This window comes from Prunus avium, chromosome 2 (assembly GCF_965620075.1).
Source record: "Prunus avium chromosome 2, drPruAviu1.hap1.1, whole genome shotgun sequence".
In the NCBI taxonomy this organism is placed as follows: domain Eukaryota; kingdom Viridiplantae; phylum Streptophyta; class Magnoliopsida; order Rosales; family Rosaceae; genus Prunus; species Prunus avium.
The window spans coordinates 4,980,796-5,001,194 of NC_142285.1; the positions used below are offsets into that span (position 1 = coordinate 4,980,796).

Sequence of the window (20,399 nt, forward strand, 5' to 3'; positions counted from 1 at the left end):
TCCCAATAAATACTTCCAAGAATACCTGCTCGCCAACTACAATTTCAACACACTTGGGCTAACTATCCGTGTAACCTTTCTATCAGTGTTGTGTCACATGAACTTTGCAACACCATCCTTTATATGGTTAAGTACAAGCTCACTGGGTCTAGTACTTGCAACTTTTGGAAATGATGATGAAGCTACGATCCAAGGCCTACTCAGTTTAAGAGATTCCAATGTCTAAGGATTTCTTGAGGCCCAACATAGATTATCATCACAACTCCACCACCCATCACACCAACTACAGATCATGGGCATTTGCAGGAAAAGAATATAGTATATTTGGCATTATTGACAACTTATTGCAGCTCCTTCACATTGCTCATAGCTTTTGAATACTTTAGTATCAAAAACTCCTTGGGGTCAAGAGAAGTCACAACCATATTGTCAGCCAATTCAAAAGCCCTTATTAAGCAAACAGAAAAAGAAAAGTCTCCTTCTCCCGCTAAAATATCTTCTGATAGCTGCTGTAATGCTTAATCTTTTCTCAAAGCTAAACACTTCCATTCCTGTCCTCCAACCTTCTCTGAATTCTTTGACTTGTTAAAATTTTACTTCTTTCCTTAAAATTGACAGACGACATTGCCAATATGATTCTTCGAAAAGAATACCATAAAAGATCATTTTGCTGAATTGTAGTCATCATCCACTTCAACATGATTTCTTCCCAAATTTTTCATAAGTAATTCCATCAAATACTTTTTGACACCCCTCCATGACATAGAAGTGCAATTAAATGCCTTGAAAAATACGTATTTCTGAGTGGTTTGCTTATCTCAACTTGTCGGTCTTACCGACTCGAGTACCTTTCTCGGAACAAAGCCTTGTCATTTCCCCCACTACTTATGTGTAATATCCCACGCTCAGTGGAGTAAGCTAACATTTCTCTTATCTTATCCCTCCTTTCACAACTTCAATGTTCCCAAAGCATTTTGACCTTCCGGTAGTGAACACTTACCTCCAAATAGAATTTTAAAGACTCAGTTGAGAGACTCAACAGTCTTACTTCCTTACACAACCGGATACTTAGTCATAAGGAACTTTGTCCTAATAAACTGTTGATCTGAACTCATGCAGTTCCTTTGCTAACAGTGATGCACTTGTCATCATCTAGTTAACAATCTCCACTACCCTCCTTGGTTAGACTCACAATTCCTTAACTCCCAATGTAACTTATCCATAAATTTTCTCTGACAACTTCCCTCTCGTATTTCCTTTTTGTAAAATTAATTTGACCTTTGAAATCTTCTGATAATTTTATCTCAACTCAACAGATTCAGTACTTTCAGCTTTTCAGCCTTTCTTCTATAAGCTATTGTGATAGGACACTTTGGATAGAAATGTTTCCAGAAACATGGCACCCCTAAGTCCCAAAAGTCAATACACACAAAGTCAAACAATGTCAAAGAAACCTGATGCAAAGCATATGCATGGTTATTGTGACTACCAAGAAGTGATGCCTTTGAGCAATGGGCCATCATCTCACAGTTTAACGAGTTTGCAAAACTTTAGATCAAAGATCGATATTTGCATAAGGATCCATATAATGGAGGAGGTTCAAGCAACTTTACTGGGAGCTGCAAGGCTGGGGAGTTTGTGGACAAGCGTACTAGTGGCTGGGGCTACCAGCAAGAGGCAACCATACTCATAAAACTTGAGGGTGAAGACGTGATGCGAAGTCCACAGGAATTCAAACCTAATGCTTTTCATTCAATAATTTAACTTCGCTCATCTTAACCTCATCCACAATCAAACCCTCATCTCTAAATTCTTATCCATGAGACAATTTCCCCGTTTCTTCCTACTTCTCTGCCCAGTTCACCTTCTCCAATTCTCGACATTAAATGTCTCAAGTTATAATTCCTCTTACTATCATTACCCACGACCAGTTCCACTTGAAGAAGTGGTCAACCCCGAGGTAGTAGTCGTACCAATTCTCAGATACAACTACTTGCCTTGCAACCACGAGTGCAACGGATCGAACCATTATTATTGTTGCATCAGCTTCATGCAACATGACAACCAATCTAAACCAACCTCCACACAACCCGTCTCTCTATCATGATCCCCTCAAGTTCTCGAGTGAAATCCAGATACCCATCATACTCACTACTACTCAGCCGAACCTTATTTAAAGGTTCATCCTAACTTTCCTACGAGATACATTTTGGGTCACACCAACAAACCCAACAGGCTTTTGTCAAAACCGTTTCGAGATTACAAGAGTTACCTCGTGATCTCATTAGGACAATAAACAGAATTTTGTACCACCAAAGTGTTACTCCTTGAAAGAATTAGTCAACTCTCACTTTCAACTCAACAACCTTACCAATCGGAAGTCAAAATTCACTGAGGAACAACGGGAACAATTTACAAGACGTACCTGAAACGTCTAATGAAGTCATCTCCGTCGAGAAATATCTCACCTCGCGACGGAACACACTACATTACCCACAACTCAAGGATGCACATACGGTGCGGGGTCCACAAGAAATTGAACCTAAAGCTCTGATACCAAGTTGACAGGACCCGCCCCGAATTTCTCGAAATCCGAGACGAATCCTGTGGAAATTTAGACATCACACCGATGCCGGGCCCACTAACTAAAAATTTAGTCTCTTTTCCAAATTAAGGGAAAAGAGCACGAGACTTTCTACCGAAATTTCGGCAGAGTCTCCCCTAAAATTGGACATTTCCCAAAAATTCCAACCTGCATAAAACACATTTAACAATGCCAACCGGCAGCATGCACAATATAATCTCATGCAAATCAAATAATAGGCCTTCAGCCTTCGGATAGTTCGAAGCAGAACCAACAATGTTCTCAAATCAATTAATACATAAACCATGTAATTAATAACCTCAAACAACTTTACAAACATCACAGAAAACGTTAAATCGGATTCAAATCCAACAATCACATCGCAAAATCGATCAACCCTTTTAAACACCATAATATTTCGCGGCTGCGCCTGATGAGACCCCAGGCTGCCTACGTACCCTTGGACAAGGGATCAAGCCACACGTAGTTCTCATCTCAACGGTCACAGTTCCGAAAATAAACAATCATTCACAACATAACCAACTACACATTTCGGATCCATCACAATTTCAAATTCGACAAAAACACAATGAACACATTCTCAAACTCTTCCTTTGTATCAGTTCAAATTCGTAACCATACCCTATTCAAGGCGTATGTACATTAAACACATTATCCAATTATTCCCCTTTTAACAGTTCAATCCCGCAACCATACCCTATCCAAGGCGTATGGCGCCAAACAACACTGCCCAAATCCAGGGCTTATACGTTCATACATGTGCAGGCTCACAAATCTCAAACCAGAATCAAAACCACATATACATATATGTAATATGTATAACAAGAAAAGAATAATTATATATATACATAAACACACCCACCTCTCACCATCATCATGTACCAGGGGAAAACAATCCAACAGGGGATTGTTGACTAGCTCACAATTATCAGCCCTCAAACGGACTATGTGGCTAGGGACGAGCTGTCCAACTGGGGGACTAACTCTCAGCCAGCACGTACGGACGAAGAATCAAGACCCGTACGCCTGTAAACAGTCCTACGCGCGCAGACTACCCAATTAAGGGTTCCATCATATCCAGACCACATTCACAATTTCCATGTATCAGTATCCAAGGGGAGGTACATGTGATGTTGCACATCATGTACTGGGGAGAACAATCCAACAGGGGATTGTTGACTAGCTCACAATTATCAGCCCTCAAACGGACTATGTGGCTAGGGACGAGCCGTCCAACTGGGGGACTAACTCTCAGCCAGCACGTACGGACGAAGAATCAAGACCCGTACGCCTGTAAACAGTCCTACGCGCGCAGACTACCCAATTAAGGGTTCCATCATATCCAAACCATATCCACAATTTTTCCGGCATCCCAAAATTCCAGGATCCATGACCAATAAAGCCCACACGCCCAAAACCCGGCACGTGTGAATAGTATATCCAAAACATATCCATTTCCATGTATCCCAGTGTCCATATCCACTGTTTCCAAATATCATCATCCAAGGGGGAGGTACGTATGATGGTGGAGTTCGTAATCCTTATATAAATATTATATAAATAATATTCTCATCCTTAGTTCAATTTTCCCAAAACAAAATACATATTCATAGTAGACAAATAACTCTCAAACATAAAACCCATAACCGGGGAAGTACCTAAGATAGTGTTTTCTCAAATATTATACATATAAACTCCAAGACCCTCGAACATATCAAATCCACAAATATATCACAAATACTTTACAAAATAATAATCTCGACTATTAAATATAAAGTGCATTACAATAAACCATTTAATTCATATGCATAACATTTCCATCTTAAAACCATGCCATTTATTTGAAACAATACCCATTCTTTTCCTAATAATCATAACCGAGTCCCAAGACTCACTTTCACAACTCTACGAATCGAGTATCCCATAATTATTCATTTCATAATTTCAATTATCAAATATTATCTAAGAATCCCATAGGATATTAGAAACAAGCTCATACTCCCAATATAATCCAAATAACTCAAATAACAATTAACACTCGTTTACAAGGTCATCCTAATACTTTTCGAAGTATGAAACTACCTCGGAAGACTCACGGTCAACCGAGAGTCAAACTTTCTAAATTTGGTCAACCGGGCCCGCGGGCCCCACGACCTCCATATTTCGATCCGAACATCCCTAAGGGTTCCACAAGGTTTAATAAACCTATCCTTCAAGTTTGGTCCGAATCCGACGGTCGGATCAATCACGATCGCACGATCAGACGATTATCGTAAAAATACAAACTTTAACTTATTGAATCGGAACATCCGGGGCTCCGATTCACGATCCGTGAAATCCTACACAATCCTAGGAATACCTAGATTAACATATATTAAATTGGAAGCGATCCAACGGTTCTAACATATCGAACCCGGAATTCACACAATATGTAAAATCCGTTCGGGGTTCAAACGTTATCCGAATTGAGTTCCGTAAATTCCTACGCGCTCGTGACAACCAGGAGATCATTTTAGGATAAAAATGTCTCTCTGCTACAGTGCCACACCACACGCGCCGACAGCACGTGGGTGTCCAAAGCGATAACCACTCGCCGGAAAAACTTAACATCTTGACTCCAAACTCCTACCTTAGCTAATACACCTAATTTGGAGTCACTTTTGTTCTTGAGCTATGGCCAAAAAGTGGCCGGAAGTGGCCGGAAATTCTAACTGAAAACCGGCAGAATTTAAATTCACAAAACGGACTACAAACTCTCAAAATTTCTGGAATCCTATCCCATAGGCAGCTAGAGCACGAAAAGTAGTCCAAAAACCATACCTCACTCGTCCAATTTGGTGGAGAATTGAGGGAGAACGAGCGACCCAAAGTTTCTGAAATTTCCGGCCGTTTTTCTGCGTTTTCTGGCGGGATTCATCGGCTCCGAGGGCTGTGCTGGCCGGGGAAGAGAGATGAGGAGGTGGCGGTTCGATTGGGACCGGTCTCGTGGCCGGTGGTCCGGTGTGGCGGCGGCGGTGGCTCTTGGAAGCCACCGGCTGTTTCAAAAAATAAAAAGGGGGGGGGGCTGCTGTCGTGAAAACCAGAGGGAGAGAGAGAGAGGGAGAGAAATTCTGGTTTTAAAACCAGTTTTTTCCAAATTACAAATTTGCCCCTCCAAGTATTTAGATCGTACTTTCCTCGTTATAACTCCGATCTGAGCCCACTACGTGTCTACGGACTCGTTTCGACGTGCTCTTCGCACCGGTACAATCGAAATTCCCAAATTCCTTCCCGAACTTAAAATGACCTTTTTGACCCTTTTTAAATTAAATAATATTTTAAATTTTCAAAAACCTTAATTAATTCAAAACATTTTATTTTACTTCTTTTTTAGGACCGGGATGTTACATTATATTCGATTTTCCATGTATTCATATTGTCCATGAAATCTTATCATTCTTTGCATAATGGAGGGGGAAAGAGCACAGTTTCAGGAAGGACTTAGGTAGTGTTTGGGAGTGCGGTGCTTATAAAATAAGCGGCTTTAAAAATAATTTTTGCAATTGAAAGTGTTTGGTGAAAGAAATCAAGTCAGCTTTTTTTAAAATCTCAGGTCATCCAAAGCAGTTTTTCAAAGCAGGTTTGAACCCAGCTTCTCAAAACTGCTTTGAAAAAAAACAGCTGGTTCCTTTTAATGATTTTTTCATTTTTCCCATAACGCCCTTACTACTTTTCTAAAATGACAGCCCATATCCTTCCCATTCCAAAATGGGTTTCGTGCCCCATAAACTCTCCACTCCACTTTCATGGCTGAATATCATAAAGCTTCAGATCAACACCAAGTTCTATCAATATTTCATGATCACCAACAACCGCCACAAGGTCTCAAGGAGAAAGATGATAATAGTGAACCAATTATTCGAAAGGAAGAAAATGATTGTCGAACACCGACCTCTCGTGATCACAAGATACCTACCATTCAAAGCTGCCCAACCACACCAAGAAAAAAAGGATAAGCTTTTGTGCGCAAGAGGAAATTAGTAGTGTTCGAGTAAATTGGGCCAATTGATTCGTAAATTTCATTAAATTGAATAAAAATAGAGTAAAAAAACCCTAAGATTTGTATTTGGATAGTGGGTATGGCTTGGTGGATCTGAGCAATGGGTAAGGCTTGGAGGATTTGGGCGGCATGGGGGATCAAGTAGAGAGACGGTAGAGGCTTGGGCGAAGAGATCGAGAGAGGTGGTGGTTGGGTGAGGTTTGTTCTGTGGGACTGGCATGGGGGAAGGGGTTGGGTGTGGTGATATGGTATCGGGGTCGGGTCGGGTGGGGTTGTTGGAGGGGTCTAGCGATTGTTTGCGGCGGGGGATTGGTTCCTAACAGGGAAGGAGAGGAGGGAGGGGGTGAGAGTTTGTGGTGGTGATGGGGAAAGGGTTGCGAAGAGAAGAAGATGGGAGCTAAGAGAAGTGCGGGGTTTAAATAGAAAATCTCATTTTTTTTCTTTTTTTTGGTAGAGACTTTTATTTGTTTTTAGACTATTTTAATTTTTTTTAATATTATTTCTCTCATTTTCAATTTATTATTGAATTTTTATTTATTAACATTTAATGGCTCATTTTCAACTAATTTTTTATATCTTGTGGCTTTTTTGGTCATTATACATACTCAAAGTGCTTCTGTATAAAAGTTTGCCAAACACTTTGATTACTCACAAAACTTTTTCAAATATAGTTTACCAAACGCCTAATTGATTTTTTTCACAACACAACTGATTATTCTTGCAGCACAGCAGAAGTAGTTTTTTTTAAAAGCACAGCAATGCCAAACTAGCCCTTAACATTAGGGTAATTCCAAGATTAAGATTAAATTGGTCCTTAATTAAGTAGGTTTAGCGGTTCTTTTCCATTTGACAATTCATCATTTGAGTAATAATTAATACAGAAAAAGTCTATGTGTTGAGGGTAAAGGTTGATTCTATAGAATTATTGAAAAATATTTCCTTGGTATTACACAGTGGCCATATAACAGCAAGAACAAGCAGAAATATATAATTAAGTTCCAAGAATAGTTTCTTCTTTCGTTGTCTTCCTTTTTTTCTTTTCTCTCTCTCTCCATGTAGAAATTTATTCTATAAGGTTATTTACTCAAATGGTCCTTAAATTTATACACAATTTTCATTTTAGTCCCTCAACTAAATTGTTCATTTAAATGGTCCATCAACTCTATATTATTTGGTCCATTGATCATACCGTTACATTTTTTTGTTAAATTTAGTCATATGAGCAGTACCAGTTACATTTATGGAGGTAAATAAGACTTTTGACAGCTAAAAAAAAAAAATTAAAATACGGTTAAAATGTGTAGAGGGGCAGTTCGGCCCACAAATTATTAAAATTTCATTCCTTTTAAAATAGTTTTAAAATAAAAATAACCTATATCTCCCCATCTACTCCCAAGCTCGCCCCAACCTTAAACAACCAAGAGAAAGATTGGCCCAAGAAGCCAAGAACCACTTCGTTGTTTATCTCCGCCTAAGAAGCCATTGAAGATATAGGCTATGGGGAGGACGAGGCCTATGACGCCGCCAAAGATTGGGCCAAGTCTGACCATTTTGCATTGTGGGTTGAAGAGTTCTGTGCCTGAGATGGGTCTTTGGAAATTGTTGGGAAGGAGAATTTGGAAAGGATAAAGATGTAGAAGATGGAGAAGAGAACAAGGGCCAAGCCTTGCAGGCTGACCATGGTTTGGCTTTTCGAGTTTGAGGTATTTTAGAGAACTTGCAGGGACGTCTTCATTTTGAATGATATTGTGATCTTAATTAAAAGCCTTGCAGACCCGTGGAACATTCATTTCTGTTTTCTGTTTTCTGTTGGTTGTTTGAGGATGGGGTGGGCTTGAGTGGGTGGGTTGGTGGTTGGTTTACATGGAGGTGGCTGGCTGGGGTTGGGTTAGGATGAGAAGGAGAATGAGAGGTTTTATTTTTATTTTAAAACTATTTTTAAAAAAAATTATATTTGAACTGTTTTACCCTTATATTTGACAGCAACATTGACATATTGTAACCTTAGGACCAATGGACCTAATAATATATAGTTGATGGACCATTTGAATGAATAATTTAGTTGAGGGACCAAAATATAAATCAGGTATAAGTTTGAGGACCATTTAAATAAATAACCCTTATTCTATACCATTTATATGTCTCGCCTGCAAAAACTTTGTCTAGTAGTACTTGTTCTCCAGCTACCTCAACAGTCTCTGCATTGCTGTAGCAGAAGCTTACCGCAAACAAGCAGAACCAGAGCCCCAGAAGAGCTCCTGGGAAAGCAAGACGGGTCTGCATTGAAAACCCTTCTTATGCTGCCACTTATAAAAGTGCTTAATCCAACTTTTAAAATTTGGTTAAGCTAGCTTTGGTGCTTTTTTTCAGTTGCAGCAGGCATGCTATGAATAGTAAGTTTAGGAGGCTTAGGTCTGCTTGCACTTAATTATTAATTAAGGGGTTGATATCAAGGTCATTAAGATTGAAAAGGATTTTAGTTCATAGAGGCAACATGTCACTGGCTTTACAGCTCAAATGGTATTTATTTCATCCAATGAGTTTCCACTTCCCCAACTGTTACCGTCATAGCTTTCTGATTGTTCAAGTTCGTCAAATGGCATTAATGCTGACTAAGAAGTATCAAAGGATGCTACTACTAACTATGAAGTCACAAATTTTGGCATTTGGATACTAACCAAAGCTTAATTTGTCATGTCATGCTTTGGGGGGGAATATATTTGGTGATCCTTTAGAATCATAAATGCTCCATGTTAGACATGACATGTTTACTAATTTGTAATCGGAACAAGCACGAACCAAAGTGAGGAGTCGGAATCAGTCATTTCCACTAGAGTCACCATTATTTGTTTCCAATTTTTGTTTCACCTAGTATCCTATTGGGAATAATTTTTTATTTTATTTTTTATGTTTACCCTAAAATATCCAAGCTTTAGAGATAGGCTTGAGATTGATTGAATTGCGAACGTGCCACTATTAGTGTAAAAACCCTAATAAACTTGAAAGAATTAAGTAACTTAAGCACTAAGAAACTGATTTAAAATCAAATTATTGTGAATTGGAAGGGAAACTAATCCAATGTAGATTTATAGAAATATGTTTTGGACACATTTATGTGCATAACCCCTTACTCTTTTCCTCACACATAAGAATGAGTTTAGTAATTAAATCAGGCAAATATAATTACTTATGCATAACTACAAATTCTGGCAAGGCAAATTTGTATAAAGTTTGACTTGTGAGCATGGAAATATCAATTGGAAGTCGGTTTAGTTAGACATCAGACTTTGACTTCTACAATCAAATTGAAAGTGAACTGCATTGATAACCCCCATATGGTCCCCAAGTTCTATTATTAAGGCATGTCCTCTTCTTGGAACCAGAAACATCGGTGACATAATTACCAGTTGAGCTTGAGAAATAGTAATGTCATGGAGCCTAGTCTTGACGAATTTTGGGTTGTGTGACTAAATCTTCAAGTCATATTCGATTTGTAAAGTTTTCATGTTCTCACATGAAATGATATCATTCTTTTCCATAAGGAAAAGTACAAATGGTTGTCAGATCCCAAGATTGAGAGCACAGTTTCACTAAGGACTTAGGATTAGGGTAGTGATTAAACTGGTCGTTAATTAAGTAGGTTTAGAATGGTTCTTTCCCTTTCACAATTCACCATTTTTTTGTTGTCAAAGTTTGGAAGCGGGAGGTGTCATTAGGTTTAGGGTTTGAACCTAAGGCCACTGATCTACAAACAAGTGCTCTTACCATTGAGTTGTGGACCCATTGGCTTGACAATTCACCATTTGAGTACTAATTAATCCAGAAAAAGTCTTATGTGCTGAGGGCTTGAGGTTGATTCTTCGGAATTAATGAAAAATATTTCCTTGAACTACACAGTAGCCAAATAACAGCAAGAACAAGCAGAAATATTACAATGCATGTAGAAATATTACAATGCAAAAGTTGACAGTAAAGTTCCAACTTCCAAGAACAGTCTCTTCTTTCGTTGTCATCTTTCTTCTCTGTCTCTCTCTCTCTCTGTCTCTTTCTCTCCACGTAGGAATTTATTCTATATCAATACATAACTTCTATGCTTTCATCCCTTAACAATATGGGCTTAGGTGAAAGAACACTAGGCTAGCTTTAGGGAACCAGAGGAGGGAGTGGCTTCCCAAGGAAAGGATGTGGAGGAAATGTTGGAATGGGTGGAGGAAGAGGCTTCTTGAAAATTGGAGGGGGAAATGGCTTCTTGTACACGGGAATTGGTGGAGGTAGTGGCTTCTTATAGATTGGAACAGGAGGTAGAGATGGCTTCTTGATTTTTGGAAGGGGATGAAAAAATGGCTTCTTTACAAATGGTTTTCCTTCCACAACTGGTACCGGCGGATGACCCGGCTTCTTGAAGGGTGGAATCTTGAAGACTGGAACAGGTGGAGGGAGTGGCTTCTTGAAGATTGGAACTGGAGGAGGGAGTGGCTTCTTGAAGATTGGAACTGGTGGTGGAAGTGGCTTCTTGAAGAAGGGCTTTGGTGGAAATGGCTTCTTTACAATGGGAATCTTAGGTGGAGGATGTTTCTTAAAGACAAACTTCCCTTCTTCATTGAGCTCTGCAGCCTCTGTTTGCAGCTCTTCAATTGGACATGTGCACAAAGAGATGCAGAAGAATGTTACTTATCAGAAAAACAATTAACAAACCTAGAGATTTCAGTAAGTAATTCAAAATAATGAGGAGCAATGAAGGGGTCTGTTTTGAAACTTTTGTTATTGTATTGTCCTACATTGCTAGAGCTGTCAAGTAGCCTAAGTAGCTTCCTTCTAAAAGAAAATTTGTAGTGTATCAAGTAGCCTAAAAGAACTATTTGATCACACTAAGACTAATAGCTTCCCCTCTAGACGTTATTACCGTGCGTATGTCATGTATTTTCTACTACCCCTCTTTGTTCTCCTCCATGTTTACAATGGCATCCCCAAGGTAATAATGTGTGGATGTCCGATGAAAGAAGAACTCTATATATATATATATATATATATATATATATATATATATATATATATATATATATATATTATATATATTATATATCTCACCTGAATAAGCTTTGTCTAGTGCTTGTTCTCCAGCTTCCTCAATAGTCTCTGCATTGCTGTAGCTGAAGCTTACAGCAAACAAGCACAACCAGAGACCCAGAAGGGCCCCTTGGAAAGCAAGACGGGTCTGCATTGAAAAACCCTGCAACACTAAAATTGTATAAAAGTAGTAAATCCAACTTTTACAGCTGGCTTTGGTGCTTTTTATCAGTTCCAGCAACCTTGTTTATTTATAGTATGTTAGATGAACTGTTTAGGAGGCTCATGTGCTTGCACTTATTTATTAATTGAGGGATTGATGTCAACTTCATTAAGATTGCTCACCGGCTTTGCAGTTCAAATGGTATCTATTTTCATTCAATGACTTTCCACTTCCCTAACTTCTACCAGCATTTTGCTTTCCTGCTTTTTCAAGTTTGTTAAATGGCATTAATGTTGAGTAAGACTAATTGAGCCTTCTGAGTATCAAAGGATATGTTACTAACTATGGAGTCACATTTTGGCATTTGGGTAATAATCCAAAGCTTAATTTGTCATGTCATGTTGGGGGAATAATATTTAGTGATCCTTTAGATAGTAATGACACGTTTACTAACTTATAATTAGAACAATAAGAATGAACCGAAAGGACTAAGTGTCGGAATCAGTCATTCCCACGATGATTTTCTTTCAATATTTATTCACCTAGTTGATATATGACAGGGACATGCTAGTATCTTGTTGGAAATACAATTTTTTTTCTCTTAAGAAATAAAAGAAATTAAAAATATGCTTAAATATACAAACAAAATTTTATAACTTATTCTGATGTCCATAGCATATATACTCAGTAAAAACAAAAGTTACTACAATTACTTGTTTCCTTATATTGCAGGACTTCAGATAAAGCCAATGATCTGTACCCCTTTCAACTCTTAAGCAATATTAATAATGTATGTTGATTTTCTTGAGCTACCAAATATAATCTAGACGTCTAAGCGTCCAGGTTCTCTCAAATTGCTCATTTAAAATTTTAATCAAATAGTGTGTGGGAAAATATGACAAGGAGGTGTGAATGGAAGCTTTCTTATTTAATACTACATCCTAGGTCTGCCCACCAACTGTTTGTGTTTTTGCCTGAGTGAAACTCCTTTCTATTTGATGTGCTGCTGTGCGTTTGTTTTTGTTGCGCTACTGTGTTGCGCGCACAGCGCGTGCTCTTTTTTTAAAAAAAGTCTTTGCCCAAAACGACGTCGTTTTGAACTAGGCAAAAATAAAAATAAAAATAGAAATGCGCACAAGGCCTTACCCAATACGGAATCAGTATAGCATATTATATATAAACGCTATTAATAAAGCCAAGTGAGCTAGTAACACAATGTTTCGACAAAAAGAAAAAAAATACTAGTAACACAAGGGAGGTGTGAGGTGAGGGACACATTGAGAAAATTTTCTTATATATGCTACTAGGGTACTAGCTACGAGGTTATATTTTCCAGAAATTCTTCGGTGTGATGATTATATTATAACACATGTGAAAATACCTGTAGGATGAACACTTATATGCCTAGAGGGTGTTAATATGCCAATTTAAGATTATAATCAATAAACAAAAAATAAACTTTGGTAGCAGGATTGATATGGCTTATCAATCCTGAAACATGCTGGGCATAAAATAAAAGAACACGCAGATATTTATTTTACGTGGTAAAACCCCACCTCTGGGGAAAATCCACGGGACTCCTTAGTCCAGAACAAATCCACTATAGAATTGAGATTACAAGAAGTACTCACACACTTATCCTAGACACATTCTAGATAATGTTTACCGACTTCGTAACTCAACTTCTGTCACGGGATGATCTTTGATACTCCTTATGTTGAATGCAATACTGGTCACGATTGCTTCAAGCTCACCGGAGGATGAACGCCACAACAGTCTTGATGCCCTCAACCATATGAGTCACCAACATGTATATGTATGTGTTGGAATTTTAAAAGGTTTTAAAAATTTAACCGTTTTATTTATTTATTTATTTTGGCTATTCTATTTTATTTATTGTGGGGGTTATAAATATTTAATATTCAGGTTTTATTTCTGGTTGGTGAATGCCTTAATTTTTTGGTTGGTGAACTTTTATGGTTGGTGAAGGTTACATGTTTTTGGATGCCTATAAAAGGCCACTCCTTCTTCACATTTGATACACACACAGTACACCATTAGAATATCACATACCACAATCACCACCATAAACTAATTCTCTCATTTTCTACTTTTATATATATTCTCTACTTTATATTATTATTTTGGCAATGGTTATGTGACTTGGATACCCATATCCGTCTATGAACGTGCTCATAGCGGATCTTGAGTTTGTGTACAAGGGGTCGTATCTTGGAGTCTTGTAGACCGTGTAAGACCCGTGTCTTGGGGAAACAAGAACGGTGAGCAATCCCACATCGCTCGGGGATGGAAAGGTGAAGTGCTTTAAATGTGTGGGCACTTCTCTTCCTAGCACGAGGCCTTTTGGGAGCTCACTGGCTTCGGAGTCTTAGGAACTCCAAAGTTAAGCGAGTTGGGGGCCAGAGCAAGACCAGGATGGGTGACCCACTGGGAAGTTGCTCGTGAGCTCCCAGAAACAAAACCGTGAGGGCAGAGAGGGGGGGCCCAAAGCGGACAATATCGTGCTAGGGGAGTCGGGTCGTGACAAATGGAATGGTATCAGAGCCGGACCCCGACCGAAAGTGTGCCAGCGAGGACGCTGGGCCCCAAGGGGGGTGGATTGTAAGACCCGTGTCTTGGGGAAACAAGAACGGTGAGCAATCCCACATCGCTCGGGGAGGGAAAGGTGAAGTGCTTTAAATGTGTGGGCACTTCTCTTCCTAGCATGAGGCCTTTTGGGAGCTCACTGACTTCGGAGTCTTAGGAACTCCGAAGTTAAGCGAGTTGGGGGCCAGAGCAATCCCAGGATGGGTGACCCACTGGGAAGTTGCTCGTGAGCTCCCAAAAACAAAACCGTGAGGGCCAGAGAGGGGGGGCCCAAAGCGGACAATATCGTGCTAGGGGAGTCGGGTCGTGACAGACCGTCAGTACCTGCACGTAGGCAGGCTACAAAGGCTTTAGGACAGCGTTTTTGACGTGCTTCACCGTACCAAACTCACCTTCTTACTTATTATTTATTTTCCTTTTACTTACCTATTATTTTGTTTTCTTCAATTTCATTATACCTTAAAATCTTTCCTATTTATTTATATGTTATTTATAATATAATGTTTTTGTGTTTGGCTTTACGGAAAAGGAAAACTATATTTTGTATATTTTTTATAACAATCTAAAGTCTTTGTATGTTAAAATTATTTTCTTTCCGTACTGTTGTAGGTTCTTTGTAGTTTACAATTGTTGCAATTGCATATCTATAATTATGTAAGCTCTGCACGGAAATTTGTTTTTTCCGGTTAAAATCTATTTAATTTTATTTATTAAAGGCGTGTTGGTTTGAAAATGCTTGTGTGATGATTTGAATTTACTATTTGAACAACCAAACATGTTCTTAACCTTTTTCTCAAAGACCCATTTATCCATGAGTTTCAGAGTTCTATCCAAATATTTTATTATTATTAGTTTGTTGGTTAAACATAATTATTGGTTTGTATAATTTTGAGGAAAAATTATTTTTTGTTGCATCTTTGTCGTGCAGTGGTATATATTTATTGCAAAGTTCGTTGTGTACATTTGAAACCATATATATTGTACAGTTTGTTTTGTTGTTTGAGATATTTTAATTGTTGACTTTATTTCAATAGCATTAATGTATTAATGTTCTAATCATATTATTGCTGATTTTGGATATCAATTATCTTTGGTTTTGGAAAATGGATCAAATCACGTTATGTGTGGTGTCTTTCGAGTATTTGATATAAATATACATATATATTGCACTAACGATTGTGTTCAAGGTTTATCTTATTTATGGGAATATAGATTTGTGTGGTTTTCAAGTGGGAGTTATAATGGAATCGATATATCAGAGGTTCAATATCATATACCGCGAGTTAAGTGCTACCAACTAATACTTTATCTTATGCAAGTATGAGCATTGCTATAAATGTATGTGATTCCAAGAAATTAACTTAGTTTGAATTTTGTGAAATGTGACAATACAGAAACTTATCTTTTTCCACTTGTTTAGTTTTGTTAAATTTTAAATTAATAATTAAATAACCTAAAATGGAAATCTATTTCATGATCTTATCTACATGGTCCTTTTGTTCTTTACAAATTAGAGTTTGTATTGTGTCTGTTTATTGTTTTACCTAATCTAAAAATGTCAATTCATGAGAATGCTTTTTCTTGATTGCTTACACTTATACCTTTTCTTTTCCTTATGGAATTTCTTTATACTGGTGGGATCCGGATCCTCTGCTCTGATTTTCTCTGCCATGATCTGCTATACTTTTATTCTCCATACGCCACATCATTAAAATTTAATCTAACGGATTTAAAAGTTGACACATCATCTTAAAACAAAAACTCAATTTACTCCTAATTAAAAAAGAATAAAAAAACCCTAACACCCAACTAACTGTTAGTTAACGTCCAAAGCTCTTTTTTTTCTTCTTCTTCTTCTTCGTGTTCTGTCCTCCTCTTTTTTTTTTTTTTTCTCTCCTTCTTGCTTCAGGTTTTGTCCTCTTCTCCTTCTTGCTTTAGGTTTTGTCCTCTTCTCCTTCTTGCATGGTTTCCCTAGTAGAGTTTCAAGTTAGAATTTTTTGTTTGTCAGATATTGTATGCATTTTTATTACAAGTTCAACTTATTCCATGTTGATACCGTGGCATACCATCTGTCAGTTTTGAGAGAGATGTTTCCTAATGGCATAAACCTCCTCTCTCTTTTCTCTGGGATTGGTGGGGCAGAAATAGCTCTTCACTGGCTTGGTATCCCTCTGAAGAATGTCATGTCGGTAGAGAAATCTGCAGTGAACAGAAGTGTTGTGAGGAGTTGGTGGGAGCAAACAAACCAGAGAGGGAATTTGTATGACCTTGATGATGTACAGCAGCTGAATGGTGACAGCCTGGAGCATTATATGAATTTATTTGGTGGTTTTGATCTTGTAGTTGGTGGGACCGTGGGAGTCCATGTAACAATCTGAAGCAAGAAGGAGAAGAGGACAAAACCTGAAGCAAGAAGGAGAAAAAAAAATGGAAAAAAGAGGAGGACAGAACACGAAGAAGAAGAAGAAGAAAAAAAAGATCTTTGGACGTTAACTAACAGTTAGTTGGGTGTTAGGGTTTTTTTATTCTTTTTTAATTAGGAGTAAATTGAGTTTTTGTTTTAAGATGATGTGTCAACTTTTAAATCCGTTAGATTAAATTTTAATGATGTGGCGTATGGAGAACAAAAGTATAGCAGATCATGGCAGAGAAAATCAGAGCAGAGGATCCGGATCCATATTGGTGTGAATGCCCATTTAATCTTGTCAAACTTTAATTTGCTGAGTTTTCTATGATTACTTGTTTTGAAACCAACTTCAATTTATTGAGAATTAGAATTTTTACATTTATGGAGAAATTAATTTTGACTATTCTATTTTGTGCATATGTCCATATATAATATCTATTTTATTTATGTATTTAGTGGTCTTACTACTATATTTACTATGATTATTGAGATGACATTGAATTGGCATTTGAGTACCAAATTTGAAATTGTAAGCTTGCAGCTATTATTTTATTTTGATTGATTCGTTTTGTTTGTAATGGAAAATATAATTTGAATTTAGTGGTTTTGGACATTAGCTCCTTTTGGTTCCAAAATTAGTTAATTGCTATTAACTTCTTTTGGAAGCTTTTGCATTGCACTTTCAATTACGAGACCTTTTATTATGCAGCTTTAATTTCAAAACTTTAATGTTAATTTCATGACATTTAAAGCGTTTATTTTTGGCAATAAAGTTATTGATATTGTTAGGTGATCATGGCCTTTAATGTTATGAACATTTATGCAATTAATTACATTTTGTTTAAATGTCTTGGATTCATTTTAAAGTTGCCAACGCCTATATATTTCAATTGTGCAATCCTTCATATTAGTTACTTGAGTTAATCTTGATACAAATATATTGAGTAAACTAATGTTATTTTGAGTGTGAAGTCTTGACAGCTGCCACATTGAGTTAATTTCCAGGAAGTATACATTGTGAAACCTTTTGGAGAAAACTGAAATAAAATGATAAATTATATCATTATAAGCGGCATTTAATTTTGAGTTTTGGTGTAAGGTTTGCAACCCGTAAATCCTCTAAAGTATTATTGGCATATCTTATGAATTTTAAAAATAAATAAACTTTTGGTACAGTCTTCATATATTTTGAGAATTTCCTAATTTGTGGGGGTTGAGAATTTCCTTAACTATGTGAGTATTTCAAAATACAAAATTAGTTTCATGTTGAATTTAATTTTCCAGATTTTGAGTCGTTTTGATTATCTCTTTAAAACTGAAGTTATGTTGTACAGTTATTATAAAGTTTTGCATTCTTAATAAATTTAAACAGTTTAGACAATTTGTGGAAGTTGAATTTTCCTAAATGGGAACTTTAATGCTGTAATTTTATTTGTTAACATTATGCAGTCTTGCTTTTATGCTGGAAAATATTAGATTCATTTATGTAGGCTTTCCTTCTTTCTTTCCCATAATTTTTTTTTTTTTGTGTGTTTTCAATTTCTTTATGCTCTCATGGGAAAGATTCATTATATTCATTTAGTGACATAATAATTTTATATTTTCTTGGCAAATACGGTGTGTGTGTGGAATTTGTTTCATTATGCAAGTTTATTATGAGACTAATTTATCTTCAATTTTGATATGTAAATGTGTGTAACTAATGATGACCTTGGTATAAAATTTTGGTAGAGACTTCTTACTGTCTTATAGGTTCCTATTGAGAATCAAGAAGATACAATGACAACTTGGATATGTGTTCATGATTCAGCACTTGGAGTGCACAAAAGGGAGTAAGAGTATCCTGAAATACTCAGTGTTTATAGTTAAATTTATTTAATGAATTAATTTTATATTGTCATTCATAAGTGGTAGCAAGTGTACTCAAAGTTTCATGGACTTGAGAGGTACTCTTGATCATAAGATTTAATGTATGATGTTTTCTGTTATACTTAAATGTATGCCAATCCGTATCTAATTTCTGATTATACTGAGGTGAAATCCACTAATCGTTTGTGTGCAAGATTGTGTAGGAAATATTTCCAATAACATGCAGATTTAGAGCGCGCTAAAACGGAGAACAAAGATATGACCTACATTAGATATGCCTTGTGAAGGCTAGTCTTGATATGCATGCCTCGTGGAGGAGGCTATTAATGCAAAATGTCGAGGGGGATGTGCTTAAGCCCATAAGGGAGTCACCTAGGGAGGTAACACAACTTCTGTGATTGGAGATCCCATGAAGGAAGTTCAATGTGGTAGAAACAATCCATACTGCGTGACTCATATAGCACTGATAAAATTATGGAGATATCCTTGAGATATTCTTCTGCTCATCCCTAAGGCAAAAGTGCTATTTTATGTGACGTTAGGAAGGGATTTATCCCTGAATGAGTTTCGAGGCGGGCAAACTCCCGCAAGGTGCAGGTCACATGTACTCTTGGAGAACTCACCTAAGTGAGAGACGTCGTGAGGCCGCGACTATGCGAATTGGGCTATTCTCTAGTAACTCTCATGAGAATCAAGATGAGCGCATGGCCATAAATAGCGCTACCCCGCATCCAAGTCTCAACTAATACTATGTGTGGGATATGTTGAAGTTTGGTCAAAGGTGCCGAGTTCAATACTGTGTACACTCAGGTTCCTCAAATGGAGACTATCATCACTAAGTGAAGGTTCAAGCCCGGAAGGCACCTACACCTATTACATAGTATTATATTGCCATATATATTATATATTTTTCACTGTTTTTTTTGTCACGGTAAAATTTTAAAAACCTTGTGGGGGATTGTTGGAATTTTAAAAGGTTTTAAAATTTTAACCATTTTATTTATTTATTTATTTATTTTGGCTATTCTATTTTATTTATTGTGGGGGTTATAAATATTTAATATTCAGGTTTTATTTCTGGTTGGTGAATGCCTTAATTTTTTGGTTGGTGAACTTTTATGGTTGGTGAAGGTTACATGTTTTTGGATGCCTATAAAAGGCCACTCCTCCTTCACATTTGATACACACACAGTACACCATTAGAATATCACATACCACAATCACCACCATAAACTAATTCTCTCCTTTTCTACTTTTATATATATTCTCTACTTTATATTATTATTTTGGCAATGGTTCTGTGACTTGGATACCCATATCCGTCTATGAACGTGCTCACAGCGTCTTTGACGTGCTTCACCGTACCAAACTCACCTTCTTACTTATTATTTATTTTCCTTTTACTTACCTATTATTTTGTTTTCTTCAATTTCATTATACCTTAAAATCTTTCCTATTTATTTATATGTTATTTATAATATAATATTTTTGTGTTTGGCTTTACGGAAAAGGAAAACTATATTTTGTATATTTTTTATAACAGTATGCAATGGCGGACCCAGGAATTTTTATAGGGGTAGGCTAAATTTTTTTTATTTTTTACAGGAGATATATTATAAGCCTTTTTTCTCTTGAAACAAAA

The 20,399-nt window shown here is 37.0% G+C and overlaps 1 protein-coding gene across 1 annotated transcript; it reads right to left on the reverse strand.

Annotated features, from left to right (window-relative positions):
• Window positions 1-10,510: 10,510 nt before the first annotated feature.
• LOC110769583 (uncharacterized) lies at window positions 10,511-11,938 on the reverse strand. Its single transcript, XM_021973592.2, has 2 exons — window positions 11,733-11,938; window positions 10,511-11,272 (listed from the first exon to the last, which is right to left on the reverse strand). Exons 1-2 carry the CDS (start codon window positions 11,863-11,865, stop codon window positions 10,788-10,790), a joined length of 618 nt encoding a protein of 205 aa, XP_021829284.2. The 5' UTR covers window positions 11,866-11,938; the 3' UTR covers window positions 10,511-10,787.
• Window positions 11,939-20,399: the final 8,461 nt, after the last annotated feature.

What these genes read in the sequence shown, in the direction of transcription:
- LOC110769583 (XM_021973592.2), bottom strand. Translation starts at nt 11,865, where the DNA reads ATGCAGACCCGTCTTGCTTTCCAAGGGGCCCTTCTGGGTCTCTGGTTG. An exon ending in ACTAGACAAAGCTTATTCAG is followed by an intron (nt 11,273 to 11,732) that starts GTGAGATATATA and finishes GTCCAATTGAAG; the next exon opens with AGCTGCAAACAGAGGCTGCA.